Source organism: Bos indicus, chromosome 25 (genome assembly GCF_029378745.1).
Source record: "Bos indicus isolate NIAB-ARS_2022 breed Sahiwal x Tharparkar chromosome 25, NIAB-ARS_B.indTharparkar_mat_pri_1.0, whole genome shotgun sequence".
Taxonomy (NCBI): Eukaryota; Metazoa; Chordata; class Mammalia; order Artiodactyla; family Bovidae; genus Bos; species Bos indicus.
The window spans coordinates 23283059-23299147 of record NC_091784.1 but is presented as its reverse complement, the minus strand read 5'-3'; the positions used below and the strand labels follow the sequence as shown (position 1 = coordinate 23299147).

Genomic DNA, 16089 nt, shown 5'->3' with positions numbered 1-16089 from the left:
TCACCGAGGTTACTTCTCTCATCGCAGAGGACTGACTCTACGGTGCTTGGGCTTCACTAGCTGCAGCTTCTGGACTCTGGAGTGTGGGTTCAGTAGTTGTGGCACAGAGGCTTAGTTGCTCTGTATGTGGAATCTCCCTAGTGATCAAACCTGTGTCCTCACATTGGCGGGCAGATTCTTACCTACTGGACCAACAGGGAAGTCCTTGTATCAGTATCTTTTATCACTAAAGGACTTTTTCTTTCAGCTTGCAACTCAACTGTTTTTAAAACTTTTTTGTGTTGGGATATAGCCGATTAACAATTTTGTGATAGTTTCAAGTGAACAGTGAAGGGACTCATCCATACATATCCATGTATCCATTCTCCCCCGAACTCCCCTCCCATCCAGGCTGCCATATAATATTGAACAGAGTTCCACGTGCTATAGGTAGGTCCTTGTTGGCTATCCATTTTAAATATAGCAGTGTGTACATGTCCATCCCAAACTTCCTAACTATCCGTTCCCCACAACTTTCCCCTCCCCCCACCCCAAGGCAACCATAAGTTCATTCTCTTAAGTCTGTGAGTCTGTTTCTGTTGATTTGTACCATTTAAGATCCCACATATAAGGGATGTCATACCTATCTCTCCTTCTTTGACTTACTTCACTCAGTATGATACTCTTTAGGTCCATTAATGTTGCTGCAGATGGCATTATTATTTTTAACGGCTGAGTAATATTCCATTCCACATCTCCTTTATCCATGCCTCTATGGATGGGCATTTAGGATTCTTCCATGTTTTGGCTATTGTAAACAGTGTTGTAATGAACATTGGGGGTGCATGAATCCTTTCAGATGTTTCTCTCCAGATATATGCACAGGATTGCAAGGTCATATGGCAGCTCTATTTTTATTAAGGAACCTCCATACTGTTCTCCATAGCGACTGTACCGATTTACATTTCCACCAACAGTGTAGGAGGGTTCCCTTCTCTCCACACCCTCTCTAGCATTTATTGTACATTTTTTGATGATAGCCATTTTGGCTGCTGTACCACTAAAAACTTAAAAAATAGAAAACTGAGAAAGATCTATACTGGCCAAGCCAACTTCATAGCAAATTACTAAATAGCCACACTGCAGAGTGGAAAAGATTCATGTTGGTGTTGGTTAAAAAAAAAAAATCACTGTTCACCCAAGTGCATAATGAAATTATCAGTAACTGTTTTAAAATCCTTTTAACATGACATTAAAAATAATCTCAAAGTCAACAAAGAAAGCCCTGGTATAAATACTTGAAGTTGCTGAAAAAATTCACGAGATCATTATTTTGGTTGCACCTGGTCTTTGTTGCTGCACGTGGCAAGCAGGGGCTACTCTTCGTTGCCCTGCTTGTGCTTCTCATTGTGGTGCCTTCTCTTGTTGTGGAGCGTGGGTTTCAGTAGTTACAGCATGTGGGCTCAACGGTTGTGGCCAGAGCGCTTAACTGTTTCACAGCATGTGAGATCTTCCTTGACCAGGGATCAAACTCAGGTTCCCTGCACAGACAGGTGGATTCTTAACCACTGGACGACCAGGAAGTCCACGCATGAAATCTTTGAATTTTCCTGTTAACCCCGTTTCTTTCATATTGTATACCTGTTATTCATTTATAGCAGCTCCACGTTATCCTTTATCAAGGATTTATATAGTTTATTCACTTATTTCAAAATCATTCTCGATTCTTAAAAATCAAAAGGATGTGATTCCTCGATGGCTCAGCAGGTAAAGAATCCACCTGCAATGCAGGAGACACAGGAGATGCAGGTTTGAATCCTGGGTCGGGAAGATCCCCTGGAGGAGGAAATGGCAACCCACTCCAGTATTCTTGCCTATAAAATCCCAAGGACAGAGGAGCCTGGTGGGTTACACAGTCCATGGGGTTGCAGTGTCGGACATGACTGAGCGACTTAAGCACACGGTATATAAAAAAACAAAGCAGGATACGCTGTGTGTATGTGTGCTAGTGAGGTTTTCACTGTTGCTAAGAAACCCATGGAAGCCGGCTTAATGGCAGTAGTGTAAAAGGACTTTAATGAAGGTTCCAAATCAGAGGTTCTGTTCTGTACAGTTTTGTACAGTAAGAACAGAGCTCACTCAAAGAAGACAGGAAAAAGTGGACAAGACATAGCTGGGGACACTTGCAGAAATCAGAATAAACAAACCATTAAAACTAGTTGCCTACCTTCTCTGAATCCCTGCCTTAAACATATTGGAGGGGATTAGCTTTCTTCATTTGGCATGCTGAGACTAGTAAAGGAGCTACTTTTCAACCCTTAATTATAAGGCTTTGTCTATCCTTGGCACACTAAAGCACCTGGTCATTGGAAGGACACTATCTCCCAGACCCATAGGGGCTCAAAACTTATATTCCCATCTTTAAAAAAGCTGACATATTGCTGGCTTCCATGATGCAGTGGAGATCAGACAGTTCATAGTAAGCACTCTGGAGAGTTAATAATACTATAGCCTATTCGATGATGCAATTGTGTCCTGAGGGTGTTATTTTGAGGTAGGCAGGCAACCCTGAGGACTCAAAACAATCAAGCTAACTCTCAAACAATGGGTAGAAACTTGTGATACAGAGGAGGAAGGAAATTCCAGCCAGAGCAAACAGTCAATTGAGAAAGACAGAACATGACCTTTTCGGAAACCAGCAAAGATAGGTGGCTTTCACATGTCCAACTCCAAATGGCAGGGGTTACTTAGGTGGACTAGTTAGGCACTAGAGTACTCCGGGTTGGGCTGATCCTCACAGGCAGCGGAGCTTCCTGCTCAAAGCAGCACTAAACATGAGTCATTAGCATTCTCAAGGGTCAAGTAAGGCCTGCACCTAGCACAGTGCCTGGCAGTTATTTCTTCAACTTTCTTTCAAGCCTTTTAATTGTTAAGCAGCAGTTATCAGCACCTGTATCTAGTTTTGGGGACTGAGCTGTTTAGATAAGCAAGATGGGTAAGGGTGAGCAGGTTTGGGGAGTGTTAGCATGTGGTTGAAATGATGCGATACAGGCAGCTATAGAAGGAAAGCCAGTAAGTGACTAAGGGATGAGTTGAAACCTCAGGTCTAAATAAGGCCAATAGGGAAAGTAGCTGAAAAAGTAGGTTGCAGATGACACACTGGAGTTGAAATTTTAAGATGGGTATGGTGACGGGTGGTGATTAACTGAAGAAAATTGTCATAGGAGTGGACTGCAATTAAAGTGAAGGCCAGTTGAGCTCAAAGTGAATTATTAACAATGCATCCAGGTAATGAAACTGACCTCATATGATAGAATATATGATAAAAAGTGAGTTCTAGAAGCCAAAGTCCTCAGTGAATGTGGGCGATATGGTCTAGATGTGGGGCCGAGATTAATAAGAATGGAGTGTGGTCTTGCTGGACTATCTGAAAGCACAAGGGGACCGTGTTGTGAGCTTGGAAAGGGGTGAGGCGAGCAGTGGGTGAACTCCCCCGTGATGGAGATTTCTGGAAATAAAAAGAGTGACTTAAGAATCACAGCAAAAGAGCTCTTTAAAAGTCAAGTTGGTTTCACTTAAAGGCAACATCTCCCCAAGCTTAACTCAGTCCTGAATGGCTTTCCTGATGTGAACAGCATTTTCGTTATTACCCTTACATGCTTTCAATCACTTAATGTTTTTCCTTACGTATTAAATGCTGCATTAGAAAACATCCTCACGTATGTTTGTATACCACCTAAAACCGAGTACCAACAGCAGCATACAAGACTGTAAATATGGTACACTTTGGAAATAATATCAAGGAAATGAACTGAGTTGCTGCTAATGTAAACCTGTTCTCTCACTACCAGTCCAGTGCCCTGGACCAAAGTATTTCAGGATCATTACCTCACACTAGAACTAGTCTCTTTTCCTTTTAGCCACTGTCTTCTTAATCTCTATTTACACAGCCGTATTTCTAAAGTACCAATCTTACCCTAGCTCCCAACATCTTTTCAATAGCTTTTTATTGCCCACAATAAACTTCCTGAACCAGAGCCATTAAGGAGATCCATTGTAGTCTCTACCTACTGCTTCTGGACCTATTACTACTCGCTGCTGGACACAGATTGGATAGGCCACGTATGGTAAGTGCGATCTAGAACTTTAAGACTTATTCAACCAGAAATCAAATTAACCACGATTCCTTGTTTCTGGCCACCTTTTATCAGCCAACAAATGAAGTATATCTTCCATGTTTACTTCAGGATTTTATACATACAGTTCAGTTTATACTAAAGACTCAAAGGATACTTTAAATAGGGAAATGGAAGAGGGAAGTGAAGTCATGACACACTTTCCTTCAAATAAGGCAATCATTCAACATTTGAAAAGTTTACTGAAAACTTTTATTGTAATCAAAAAGTGACATAACAGGGTTGTAATGAATTCAGCAAATCATTCTGCTGATATTTTAGAACTGATATCAGCTTTTGCCAGGCAATTAAAAAAATTCAAATGTGAAAATTTCACAGTACAGTAAACTCCACCCCAACTAATTAATGGTGGTTAAAAATAATAGGCCCTAGCAAAACCTCTCATGTTACATGGTCACAACTCACAATTCTGTACAAAAGTTCGTGTTATAAAGCTCTGATGTAAAAATCAAATAATCAAGCAGCAATATTTTAAGTGCAGCACAGGGTCTTCCGTATCATTATTTACAAGGCTTGAATCTCTTTACATTATAACAAAATTTAATACAGATGACTTAGGAATTAAGTCAATTTTTAAAAATCTGCCCTTCTACACAGTGACAGATTTCACTTTTTGGTCATCCTTCTCCTTCTCCTTTTCTTTATCTTTGCTCTTCTTTGACTTCTTTTTCTTATGTTTGTGTTTTTGGCTTTTTTCCAATTCTGCTTCAGTGCCTGCATGCTTCTTATGCTTCTTATGCTTTTTATGTTTCTTGTGCTTTTTCTTTTCCTTCTTTTTCTTCTTCTTCTTGCTGTCCTGACTTTCTGCAGAGCTGGCACTGCTGCTGTGGCTCCGGGTTTGGCTTCCAGAAGGGCTGTGACTTCTGCTTGGACTGACACTCGGGCTGCTCTGACTCTGGCTCCTGGTGACGCCTGCCTGGCTGACTGCTGCCGTGTCCAGGCTCTCCTTTGCTTTCTCCACTACTTTATCTTTCAGTTCTTTAGAAACCTTTCCTGCAGTTTCTTCCTCTTTTATAGACACATTGCTTTCACTGTCACTTTCATTATAGTCTGGTTCAAAAGCAGCTTCATCAGTTTCTCTAGTTAAGTCAGAGGACAGTCGAGAGGAGTGACTTAACTGGGGCTTAGGCTTGATGGTGTTCTTATCAATTTGCCCAGTAACTGGCTCTTTCTCAATCTGTGGGTCAGGTGGGTTAAGTATACTAAGTGATTTATTGCCACTTGACTCTTTACTGTTCTTTGCCTCTAACATATGTTTCTCACGATCTTTACAGGGATTTTTATCTACAGATTTTGTCTCTTCACTTAAGCGTTTAGTATCATAAGTGGCTTTATGATCATGAGGTTTTTTGTCTCTCGTGGGACTAGAATTACTTTTTTTGGAATCTCCTGTTCCTTTTTTAGGCAAATCTCTCTCCTCCCTTGGCTTAGTTTTTTGTCCAGATGCAGAGTCTTTACTCCGAGAAGGAGAGTCTTTTCTTCTTGTTAATTCATTCCTTTCATCTCTACGTTTGGAACTTGAATACTCTCTGTTGTCATAATCTGTTTTTTTGTCTCTGTTGGGAGTGAAGTCTTTATTTGAGGACCCTCGAACGGAATCATGCTTATCTTCTTTCCCAGAAGTTCTAGTCTCTTTGGAAGACTGAGACAGACTTTTAAAATTTCCTTGCTCATTCAGACGGTCCAGATTACTATCTTTCTCTGGCTGAGTGCTGTTGTTCTTTCTCTTTTCTGGGTTTTCCTTTTCCAATACTGAGTGATCTCGATCTTTGGTTTTCCCTTTTTCACTAGATGCAGAGTTTTTTGAACTTTTGACCTCATGCTGTGCAGTTTCATGGCTCACTTCCTTGGCGAGTTTCTGAATTTTCTCTGATGATTCACTTTCTTTTTCAGTATACTTGATTGCATTTGGTGGTTTAGTGCTAACATTTTTTATAACACTGGCAGGTTTTCCTACACTTGATATAGGCTGTGAGGTGGATTTAACATCTTCTTCTTCAGATTCAAAGTCATCTTTATCCCATTTGGATTGGGGAACCTGGATCATAATAATAACATCTTCAGCAGGAGCTGTGTTGTCATTATTATATTCTTCCATTGTTTTAATGACAGTTCGCTTTGTATCTGTTTTTTCTTCAGATTTCCGCACAGGACTGCCTCCAGTTGAACTGGTACTAAAAAGAATTAAAATATTTTTTATTCAATGAAGAACTCGTAACTGTTAAACACTGATGAGTATAAAAAGACTTAACTTAAATATAATAAATGCCCTTTCAAGTTTCAAAAGCCCACTTACTCTGCTCTAAGATATGTGTGTATGATTACATAAAAGTAAGTGTGGCTCACTCCCAAAATCTACTTAACATCTGTTATCTTTTAACAATTGTTATCCTCAAAGACAAGAGTAACCAGCTAACCCCTAACATCAATACATTCTTAAGAAACATATTCTCCTTTTTTCACCCCTGCCATTATCAGCTACCTGGTATAATCCACAATGCAACCCTCCCCCACCCCACCCCTCCCCAATTATCAGATACCTGGTATAATCCACAAGTGTTGAGCTGGATCCTTCAGTTCCAGTCACTTTCCGCCTGACCTTTCCTTTGACTTTTTCTTGTTTCACTTTGCCAGATGTTGATTCCAATTTTTCAGAGGGTTCTTTTGTGTTAGATACATTTTCTGTACTTCCAATTTTTTTACCAGTTTCTCTGTTAAGCTTGATTTTTTTGGCTGGAGCAGCTGATGATGAAATTTTGTCTTTTTCAGGTGTCCTATCCATCTTTTCAATATCAAGCTCCATTTTGCGCTTGGGTGATGGTTTCACTATTTCAGTTACTTCTAATTTAGAGATTTTCATTGAAGATGACTCAAAATCTTTATCTACACTTTTTTCTTCAGTTTTTCTCTTCCTTTTTTCTCCCTTGCTATCAAGTGGTTTACTTTTCTCATTAGGCTTCCTGGCCTTTTCTTCCTTACTAGCTACCTTCTCTGACTTGATGTCTTTGGAGTAGTCCTTCTTCACTTTTTCCTCTTTGACTGGTTTTGTCTCCTGGTGCTCCTTTACTGACTTTGAGTGAGCTTTTCTGGGGGTACCAACCGTCTTTTCATCTTTTTGAGAGGAAGATGATGATTTCACATTGTCAGTCTTCGGGGTCTCCTCTTTGGCTTTTTTAAGTGGAGGTTCAGATCGAGGAGATTTTTCACGCTCTCCATCTAGTTTTTCTTGGGGTCCTTTAGCAGGTTTTACAACAGTTTCTTTTTTGGATACAGTAGATCCATCATTTTTCCGTTTGGTCTTGTCACCTTTTGCTTTAGGTTTATCTTTTTCTCTCTTGTCTTTTTCAGACACTGATTTAAAAGTAATGGATTCAGCATCCATTGGTTCATCTCTAACAGGTGTAGCATCATCTCTACTTGGGAGAACAAACAATGAGTCTGTTTTATTTTCCTCACCACTTGTAGGCTCTCTTGATTTCCTAGAAGTGTCTAGTAACTCTGGGTTCAGAAAGCCTTCACTTTCTTCCCCCTTTCTTCTTTTTCGATGTTTCTTATGTTTATTTCCTTTACCATCTCCTGGAGCATTTTCACCTTCCTTGTCTTTTGACTTTGTATTATCCTTCTGATTGTGACTGTCTCTCGATGAAAGCTTTTCTGGATAGTTGCCACCTACATTTCGACTTCTATGACTCTGTCCACCAGAGTAATCCTCTCTGCGGCCTCTTGTGAAGGGAGAATTCCTAAGGTTAAGTGGTAAAAATCTTTCTGGAGAAAAGTTCTCTCTATTTGCTGATGGTCTAGGCTGTGCTCCAGTAGCAAAGCCTTTGTAATACTTTTCATACCACTCTCGATATTTTCTCTCCCATTCTCGATAACGTTCTTTCTCAAATGGGTCTCTAAAGTCAACACTCCTCCCATAATAAGCTTTCATGTCATAAGGTGGTGGAACTTCTCTGAATCTGTTAAAATATTCACGCTCTGTTTCTCCTTGAGGTACATTACGTTTATTAGGAGACTGTCCCCTAAATGCTTGAGGAGATCTTGATCGTGAGTGATACCGTCTATATGGAGGTGACCTTGACCTAGATCGATGATACCCGTGCGATCTAGACCGTGAACGGTAGTTTCGACTCTTTCCTCTGCCTCTTCTGGGGTATGGAGGTGATCGTGAATAGGAACGAGAATGTGAGCGGCTAAATGATCGAGAATAAGAACGTGACCGCGTTGAACCAGATCTTGATTTAGAATAAGTATATGAACTTCTTGAATAGGATGAACCACTATAGGGAGACTTGGACCTAAAAAAAAAACAAAAACAAAACAATAATTGATAGTTGAGAAAAATATACTAAATAAAATACAGATTCTTGCATTCAAGTATGTTCTCCTCATGGTTCCATATTTCTTTATATCAAGTTTCATCTTAGATGATTAAAGAGGCACAGTGACCTCTACTGGAATGGAATAAAGTACACAAAGATCAGAGCAATCACTTGTTGCAAAACAAAAGTGAAGTCTTAATAATTAGAGTGAAGTGCATTAATGTACCGTGAATTATATGAGCTAATCAACACTAGACAAAATGCCAATTAAATTTAAATTTTACTTCCTATCTGATTATTTTAAGTAGCACTGATTTTTCTCTTTTTGTCCTTTATTGGCCAACAGTCTAGCTTTAAAAGGAACCATATTTTGAGCATAAGCTTAAAAAAGAAGTCTTCTAAACAAGCTTCTAGGGAATTTTTATAATTCAGTTTTTCTATCATTGTAGTCTACTGTTATTTCATAATTACACAGGTTAATGTTCCAGCAGAAAGCTGTAGCCTTAAGAGGGTCCTCAGAAATGTATTCTTCGGCTACTCCCCTATTTCTTTCCTTCTATAAACATTTCCCAATTTTTTTTCATACTATAAATAACTTCAAGGGACAAGGGTAATTTAATCCCCATAACTGCTAGTTCTACACAATAGAATTTACAGTGAGATATTATTTCCATAAACAGATACTGGGAAATAAGCTACATTTCCATTTCTATAAACCTAGACCGAATCAGAAAAATTCCATAACTGTGATGTTATTTATATCCATAGCTAATCCCTGGATATTCAAAGTCCCATTTGCAATTCTGTTGTGAAGGCTTGCAAAACACTAACCTGGAAAATGAGCGCCTACGCTCCTTTTGAATCTTTTTGTATTCCATCAATTCCTTAGCAAAATCATTTGTAAACTCATCTAGCTTGGACTTTTTCTTTTCCCTAGTAAAATAAAGTTAAAGAGTGAAAGTTAACAAAAACCATTTAAGAAAACTAACAAGACAAATGTAATTAGATTATGAATGAAATGAATGAAATTGCCATTAGTTTTCCACTTTAAAACTATAAATAACTAGGAATCCCTGAGGAAGTTGCTTGTATGACTTGGTTTAAGTTTTAGGTGATTTTTCTTACACTAACTGGAAACACTGGAAAATGCTTCCAAAGATACCTGTTTAATGTTACATCAGAAAATGAACGTGTAGAGTAATTTCAAATTAGAACACTTACTCTTCTTTTAGTCGTCGTTGCTCTCTATAGAATTCTTCCCTGGACAAAGGTGGTGCTTGTGTTGTTGGGATGGTATTAGAATGAGCAGTCTGTACTCCAGATGACACCCAAGGTGCAGATAAATTGGTTGGAGCTGGAGGAAACCCTGGAGGGGGAACACTATACCCAGCAGGTGGTGGCTGGCCAGGAGGAAACTGAGGAGAGAACTGTGGTGGAGGAACACCTGGGAGAGGAAGTGTGTGGGGAGGAGGCGGATACAAGGGAGGGGGTGGGACAGGCACAAACACTGGAGTTGCTGGCAGTGACGGGCCTTGAGTTCTCTGTGATCTTTCGCTGTGGTGTCGTCCACGGTTTATACTTCTGGAAAAATAATTCCAAGATATTAAAGCATCTGAGATAAGGAAGCTTATCTTTTCTATCCCAAAACTATTTAAATAAGCATCAGGACACTGATATAAACTGAATGTAAAGGTAACATCATTCACATGTTAAAAACAACTTTTCAGGCCAGTTAGGGACTGAGAGGATATACGTTTACAAGGCCTTCTTTATATGGAGACACTATGTTCTCTTGTGAAGTTCCAATTATCACTTCACAATGATCTCTTGTTACTTCCTAATCCATCATTTAAAGGAGCTGATAGGTTAAAGCCTGTGATCTGGTTCTCCCCAAAATGCCTTCCAAGATCAAGTTTAAATGAAGAAAACCCACTTCCTATAATCTTTTTGAGTAAATATGTAAAGACCCTTCAAACTAGAACAATTATTAGTTTAACAGTTGTAATCAGTAACTGAAAATCTGTTTTATTCTCACACAGTTAAAATTAAGTGCTAAAATTCTGCCGCATCAAAGAAACAGTGGTTTAAAAAAAAAAAAAAAAGTGGGCTTATTTCTGTTAAGCTTTTTAAAAGGATCTTTAAATTACAGGTAACTGGTATACAACAGCAGCAGTAGGGGTTTAGATTTTAAGCCTCTTTTCAGAGTCTGATTTAGTAAATATCCTATTAAATACATGATTTAGCAACAAAACAGTAGTTATCCTTCATAAGCTTAGCAATTCCCTTTGGTGCACTAGAAGATATCCTTAAGAATGACCTAGAGAGTAAAACTTATATGGGTTACTTCTTAGATTGACACTGCTTGTGTATCTCCAGAGCAAGGGTCCCTAACAATCTCCTGTCTCTTCTTTTAGAAGAAAAGATGGCAGAAGACTGGGACAACTGAGTCTAGGAGAGAAATATGTGCAATTCTTCTTCACATTAGGAGTTGAACTGGTTAACATTCACTTTAAATTAATGACAACATCTTAAACATTGTATAGGCTTTACTGACTTCCCTCTACACTCAACAGAGATAAGCCAATATTCTGCTATGTGCTGACAAGGAGAAAGTAGTCCTTAAGAAGGAGTAGCAAAGATGTAGCCTTAAAAAACCAATATTTAAAATACTAAATGTAATCTATTCTTTTATAGGCCTCTCAAGCGCAACTCAAGATTTAAGTGAGGTATCTGCAAACCAAATGAACTCATTCCCCTTGCCACTGCTATGCTTTAATTTTTGCTGTATTTTTCAGTGTCATCAGATTACTGTTATTCACGACTTTTAGCAAGCCTACCTGTAGCAGCTTCTCTCTCCTCTTCTAATTTGCTGTGGTGGAGAAACCAAGTATCCAAGTTTGTTGGAACTGTGTGGAAAGATAAAATAGGCTTGAGTATAATACATGATCTTTTGGTGCATAGACTTTAAGACACCTATTTTTTAACTATTCCAGAAACTTTTCCTTACTCCCTGATTCTTGCTCGTTCCAGATAGAGAGATATGAGCAAGCATTATATGTACCTGAATATTTTTTCTGATTAACATTATAAACAATGAAGCCTCAATATAAACTTCATGTAGTACATTTTAATTAGCATTTTATAACGTTACTTTGAACTGTGTGTTTTTTTTTTTTTTAAAAGATCCCATGTACTTAAAAAAAAAGTTAAGTATTTATTTATTGGCTGTGCTGGATTGCTGCTCGGGCTCTTCTCTGCTTGTGGGGAGCAGGGGCTGGTCTTTGTGGCAGTGTGCAGGCTTCTCACTGGGGTGGCTTCTCCTGTTGCACAGCATGGACTCTAGGGCGCATGTACTTCAGCAGTTACGAACCCTGGGCTCAGCAGTTGCAGTTCCTGGGCTCTAGAGAACACAGGCTCAACAGCTGTGGTGTATGGGCTTGGTTGGTCCTAGGCATGTGGGATGTCCCCGGACGTGGCATCAGAACCCTGCGTTGGCAGGTGGGTTCTTCACCAATGAGCCACCAGGGAAGCCTTGAACTTAACTGTTACAGAAAAGGAAAAGAGTCCTTTTATCTGCTGGGAACTATGTGGAGGTGTCTGACATGTGAGGTAAGTAGCACCATTCCAATCCTACAGATGAGGCAATGGAGGCTGAGAAGTACAATCACACACTCACTGTCATACAGCTAGTAAATGCAGGAGCTGGGATTCAAACCCAGATCTGTCTTCAAATCCTGTATTCTTTCTACTGATAGATTTGTATGTGTGTGTGTTAGTCACTCAGTCATGGCTGACTCTGTGACTTCATGGACTTTAGCCCACCAGGATCTTCTGTCTATGTAATTCTTCAGGCAAGAATACTGGAGTGGGTAGCCATTCCCTTCTCCAGGGAAATCGTCCCAATCCAGGCATTGAACCTGGGTCTCCCACACTGCAGGCAGATTCTTCACCATCTGAGCCACCAGGGAAGCCTTTTCTACTGATACATTCTTAACATACTTTTTCTATAATGAGTCTGATTTATCTTTCAAACAAAAAGATCAAAGTTTTAGAATATAAGCCAGTTTATATAAATTAAATATATGAGCTATATAAACATAAATATTATATAAAACAATAAACAAATCTGATTTTTAATGCCATAAAAAATTATACCCTATAGAATTTTTTGCTTTTTCTTCTGAGAGGAGGAAGGACTTATTACAGGGACTGTTCACAAAGCATGTCGCTCAAACTTCATAGATTTTAATATGTAATAGAATTTAATTAACTGAACTATTCAAAATGAGAAATTTTGTGATTGATACACTTTAAAAAGAATTTATAAGTTTATATTTTAGAAAACACATTCTTTTAGAAAATAATTCTTCATATAGTCTTGAGTTTGTGACATTTTACACAAAAACTGTAAACTACGGCATATAAGAGAGTTTATAATAAAAGACACTCAGCAACACACTACTTAGATTGTAATTTCTATCTCTGGTTTGAAAGCAATCATCTGAAGATTATGTGAAACATATACTTACTGTTCCCAACCTGGTCGACCACCACCTGGACGAGCAGCATTTATTCTTACTGGACCTTGGACAAAAAAATAAGAACAACTAAATATACAATTATATGCTGAATAAAGCTAAAATTATTTTTTAAGGGAAAAAGTTCAAACCAAAATGATTTTATACTCACCAGTTGTGGGGATCAATTGTCCATGCAATAATGACTGTCCAAGCAAAGAGGGGGTTCCAAGTACAGGCACCTGGTAACCCTTTAGAAAAAAACACAAATAGTTAAAAAACAAAACAAAAAACTACTGTAATAATATAAAAAGGTCTCCAAATTTAAAAGCCAATGAAACTTACCTTCTCTTCCATAAGAGCAGTAATTGCAATTGAAGAAGCTCCCTTTGAATGTTCTGATGCAAGTGCTGCAGCTGGCAGTATTTTATTATCTGAATCCCTAGAAAATAAAATAATTTACAACAACATTAAAAGGTCATTACAAATAAAGAATTAAAGGTACAAACTTCCAGTTATGTAAGTAAGTACTCAGGATGCAATGTACAACATGATGACTGTAGGTAACACAGCTGTATGGTATACTGGAAAGCTGTTAAGAGAGATTAAATCCTAAGACTTCTCATCACAAGGAGGTGAGAACTCTTTTTTCCACTTCTTACTGTATTTAGGTGAGAAGATGGATGTTAGCTGATCCTACTGCAGTAATTATTTCACAATATGTGTAAGTCAAATCAGCACGCTGTGTGCCTTAAATTTCAATGAGAATATTTTCCATATTTTTGAAGAAAAATTCTATTATTCCAAAGATTGAGTCATATTTAAAGGCCTCAAACACTTGCGGAGAGGAGCCACCGCACGTCCAAGGAGCAGTGGCTGCGCGCACAAAGGAGGGCCGAGAGGAGCTACTCCATGTTCAAGGTCAGGAGGGTGGGCCAGTGAGGAGATACCCCTCGTCCAAGGTAAGGGACAGCAGCTGCACTTTGCTGGAGCAGCTGTAAAGAGATACCCCACATCTAAGGTAAGAGAAACCCAAGTAAGATGGTAGGTGTTGCAAGAGGGCATCAGAGGGCAGACACACTGAAACCATAATCACAGAAAACTAGCCAATCTGATCACAAGAACCACAGCCTTGTCTAACTCAATGAAACTAAGCCATGCTGTGTGGGGCCACCCAAGATGGGAGGGTCATGATGGAGAGATCTGACAGAATGTGGCCCACTGGAGAAGGGAATGGCAAACCACTTCACTTTTCTTGCCTTGAGAACCCCATGAACAGTATGAAAAGGCAAAATGATAGGATACTGAAAGGGAAACTCCCTGGGTTGGTAGGTACTCAATATGCTACTGGAGATTAATGGAGAAATTAACTCCAGAAAGCACGAAGGGATGGAGCCAAAGCAAAAACAATACCCAGCTGTGGATGTGACTGGTGATCGAAGCAAGGCCCGATGCTGTAAAGAGCAATATTGCATAGGAACCTGGAATGTCAGGTCCATGAATCAAGGCAAATTGGAAGTGATCAAACAGGAGATGGCAAGAGTGAACGTTGACATTCTAGGAATCAGCAAACTAAAATGGACTGGAATGGGTGAATTTAACTCAGATGACCATTATATCTACTACTGTGGGCAGGAACCCTTAGAAGAAATGGAGTAGCCATCATGGTCAACAAAAAGAGTCCGAAATGCAGTACTTGGATGCAACCTCAAAAATGACAGAATGATCTCTGTTCGTTTCCAAGGCAAACCATTCAATATCACAGTAATTCAAGCCTGTGCCCCAACCAGTAACGCTGAAGAAGCTGAAGTTGAATGGCTCTATGAAGACCTACAAGGCTTTCTAGAACTAACACCCAAAACAGATGTCCTTTTCATTATAGGGGACTGGAATGCAAAAGTAGGAAGTCAAGAAACACCTGGAATAACAGGCAAATTTGGCCTTGGAGTATGGAATGAAGCAGGGAAAAGGCTAATAGAGTTTTGCCAAGAGAACGCACTGGTCATAGCAAACACCCTCTTCCAACAACACAAGAGAAGACTCTACACATGGACATCACCAGATGGTCAACACCGAAATCAGATTCATTATATTCTTTGCAGCCAAAGATGGAGGAGCTCTATACAGTCAGCAAAAACAAGACTGGGAGCTGACTGTGGCTCAGATCATAAACTCTTTATTGCCAAATTCAGACTTAAATTGAAGAAAGTGGGGAAAACCACTAGACCATTCAGGTATGACCTAAATCAAATCCCTTATGATTATACAGTGGAAGTGAGAAATAGATGTAAGGGACTACATCTGATAGAGTGCCTGATGAACTATGGACAGAGGTTCGTGACATTGTACAGGAGACAGGGATAAAAACCATCCCCATGGAAAACAAATGCAAAAAAGCAAAATGGCTATCTGGGGAGGCCTTACAAACAGCTGTGAAAAGAAGAGAAGCGAAAAGCAAAGGAGAAAAGGAAAGATATAAGCATCTGAATACAGAGTTCCAAAGAATAGCAAGGGGAGATAAGAAAGCCTTCCTCAGCAATCAATGCAAATAGAGGAAAACAACAGAATGGGAAAGACTAGAGATCTCTTCAAGAAAATCAGAGATACCAAGGGAACATTTCATGCAAAAATGGGCTCGATAAAGGACAGAAATGGTATGGACCTAACAGAAGCAGAAGATATTAAGAAGAGGTGGCAAGAATACACAGGAGAACTGTACAAAAAAGATCTTCATGACCCAGATAATCACGATGGTGTGATCACTCACCTAGAGCCAGACATCCTGGAATGGGAAGTCAAATGGGCCTTAGAGAGCATCACTATGAACAAAGCTAGTGGAGGTGATGGAATTCCAGTGGAGCTATTTCAAATCCTGAAAGATGATGCTGTAAAAGTGCTGCACTCAATATGCCAGCAAATTGGAAAACTCAGCAGTGGCCACAGGACTGGAAAAGGGAAGTTTTCATGCCAATCCCAAAGAAAGGCAATGCCAAAGAATGTTCAAACTACCGCACAATTGCACTCATCTCACATGCTAGTAAAGTAATGCTCAAAATTCTCCAAGCCAGGCTTCAG

General features: G+C 39.3%; 1 protein-coding gene across 2 annotated transcripts in view; it reads right to left on the bottom strand.

Annotated features, from left to right (window-relative positions):
- Window positions 1-4344: 4344 nt before the first annotated feature.
- Window positions 4345-16089, bottom strand: part of RBBP6 (RB binding protein 6, ubiquitin ligase) — a 34498-nt gene continuing 22753 nt past the window's right edge. The window contains exons 11-18 of one of the 2 annotated variants that reach the window (XM_019987486.2): window positions 13360-13456; window positions 13187-13265; window positions 13027-13081; window positions 11335-11403; window positions 9719-10078; window positions 9329-9430; window positions 6716-8473; window positions 4345-6349 (exon numbers count right to left, since the gene is read on the bottom strand). In XM_019987486.2, coding sequence (XP_019843045.1) covers window positions 4765-6349; window positions 6716-8473; window positions 9329-9430; window positions 9719-10078; window positions 11335-11403; window positions 13027-13081; window positions 13187-13265; window positions 13360-13456 — 4105 coding nt within the window. In that variant the 3' untranslated portion in view covers window positions 4345-4764. The remainder of the gene's footprint in view (window positions 6350-6715; window positions 8474-9328; window positions 9431-9718; window positions 10079-11334; window positions 11404-13026; window positions 13082-13186; window positions 13266-13359; window positions 13457-16089) is intronic. The other variant, XM_019987487.2, reaches the window with a different exon arrangement.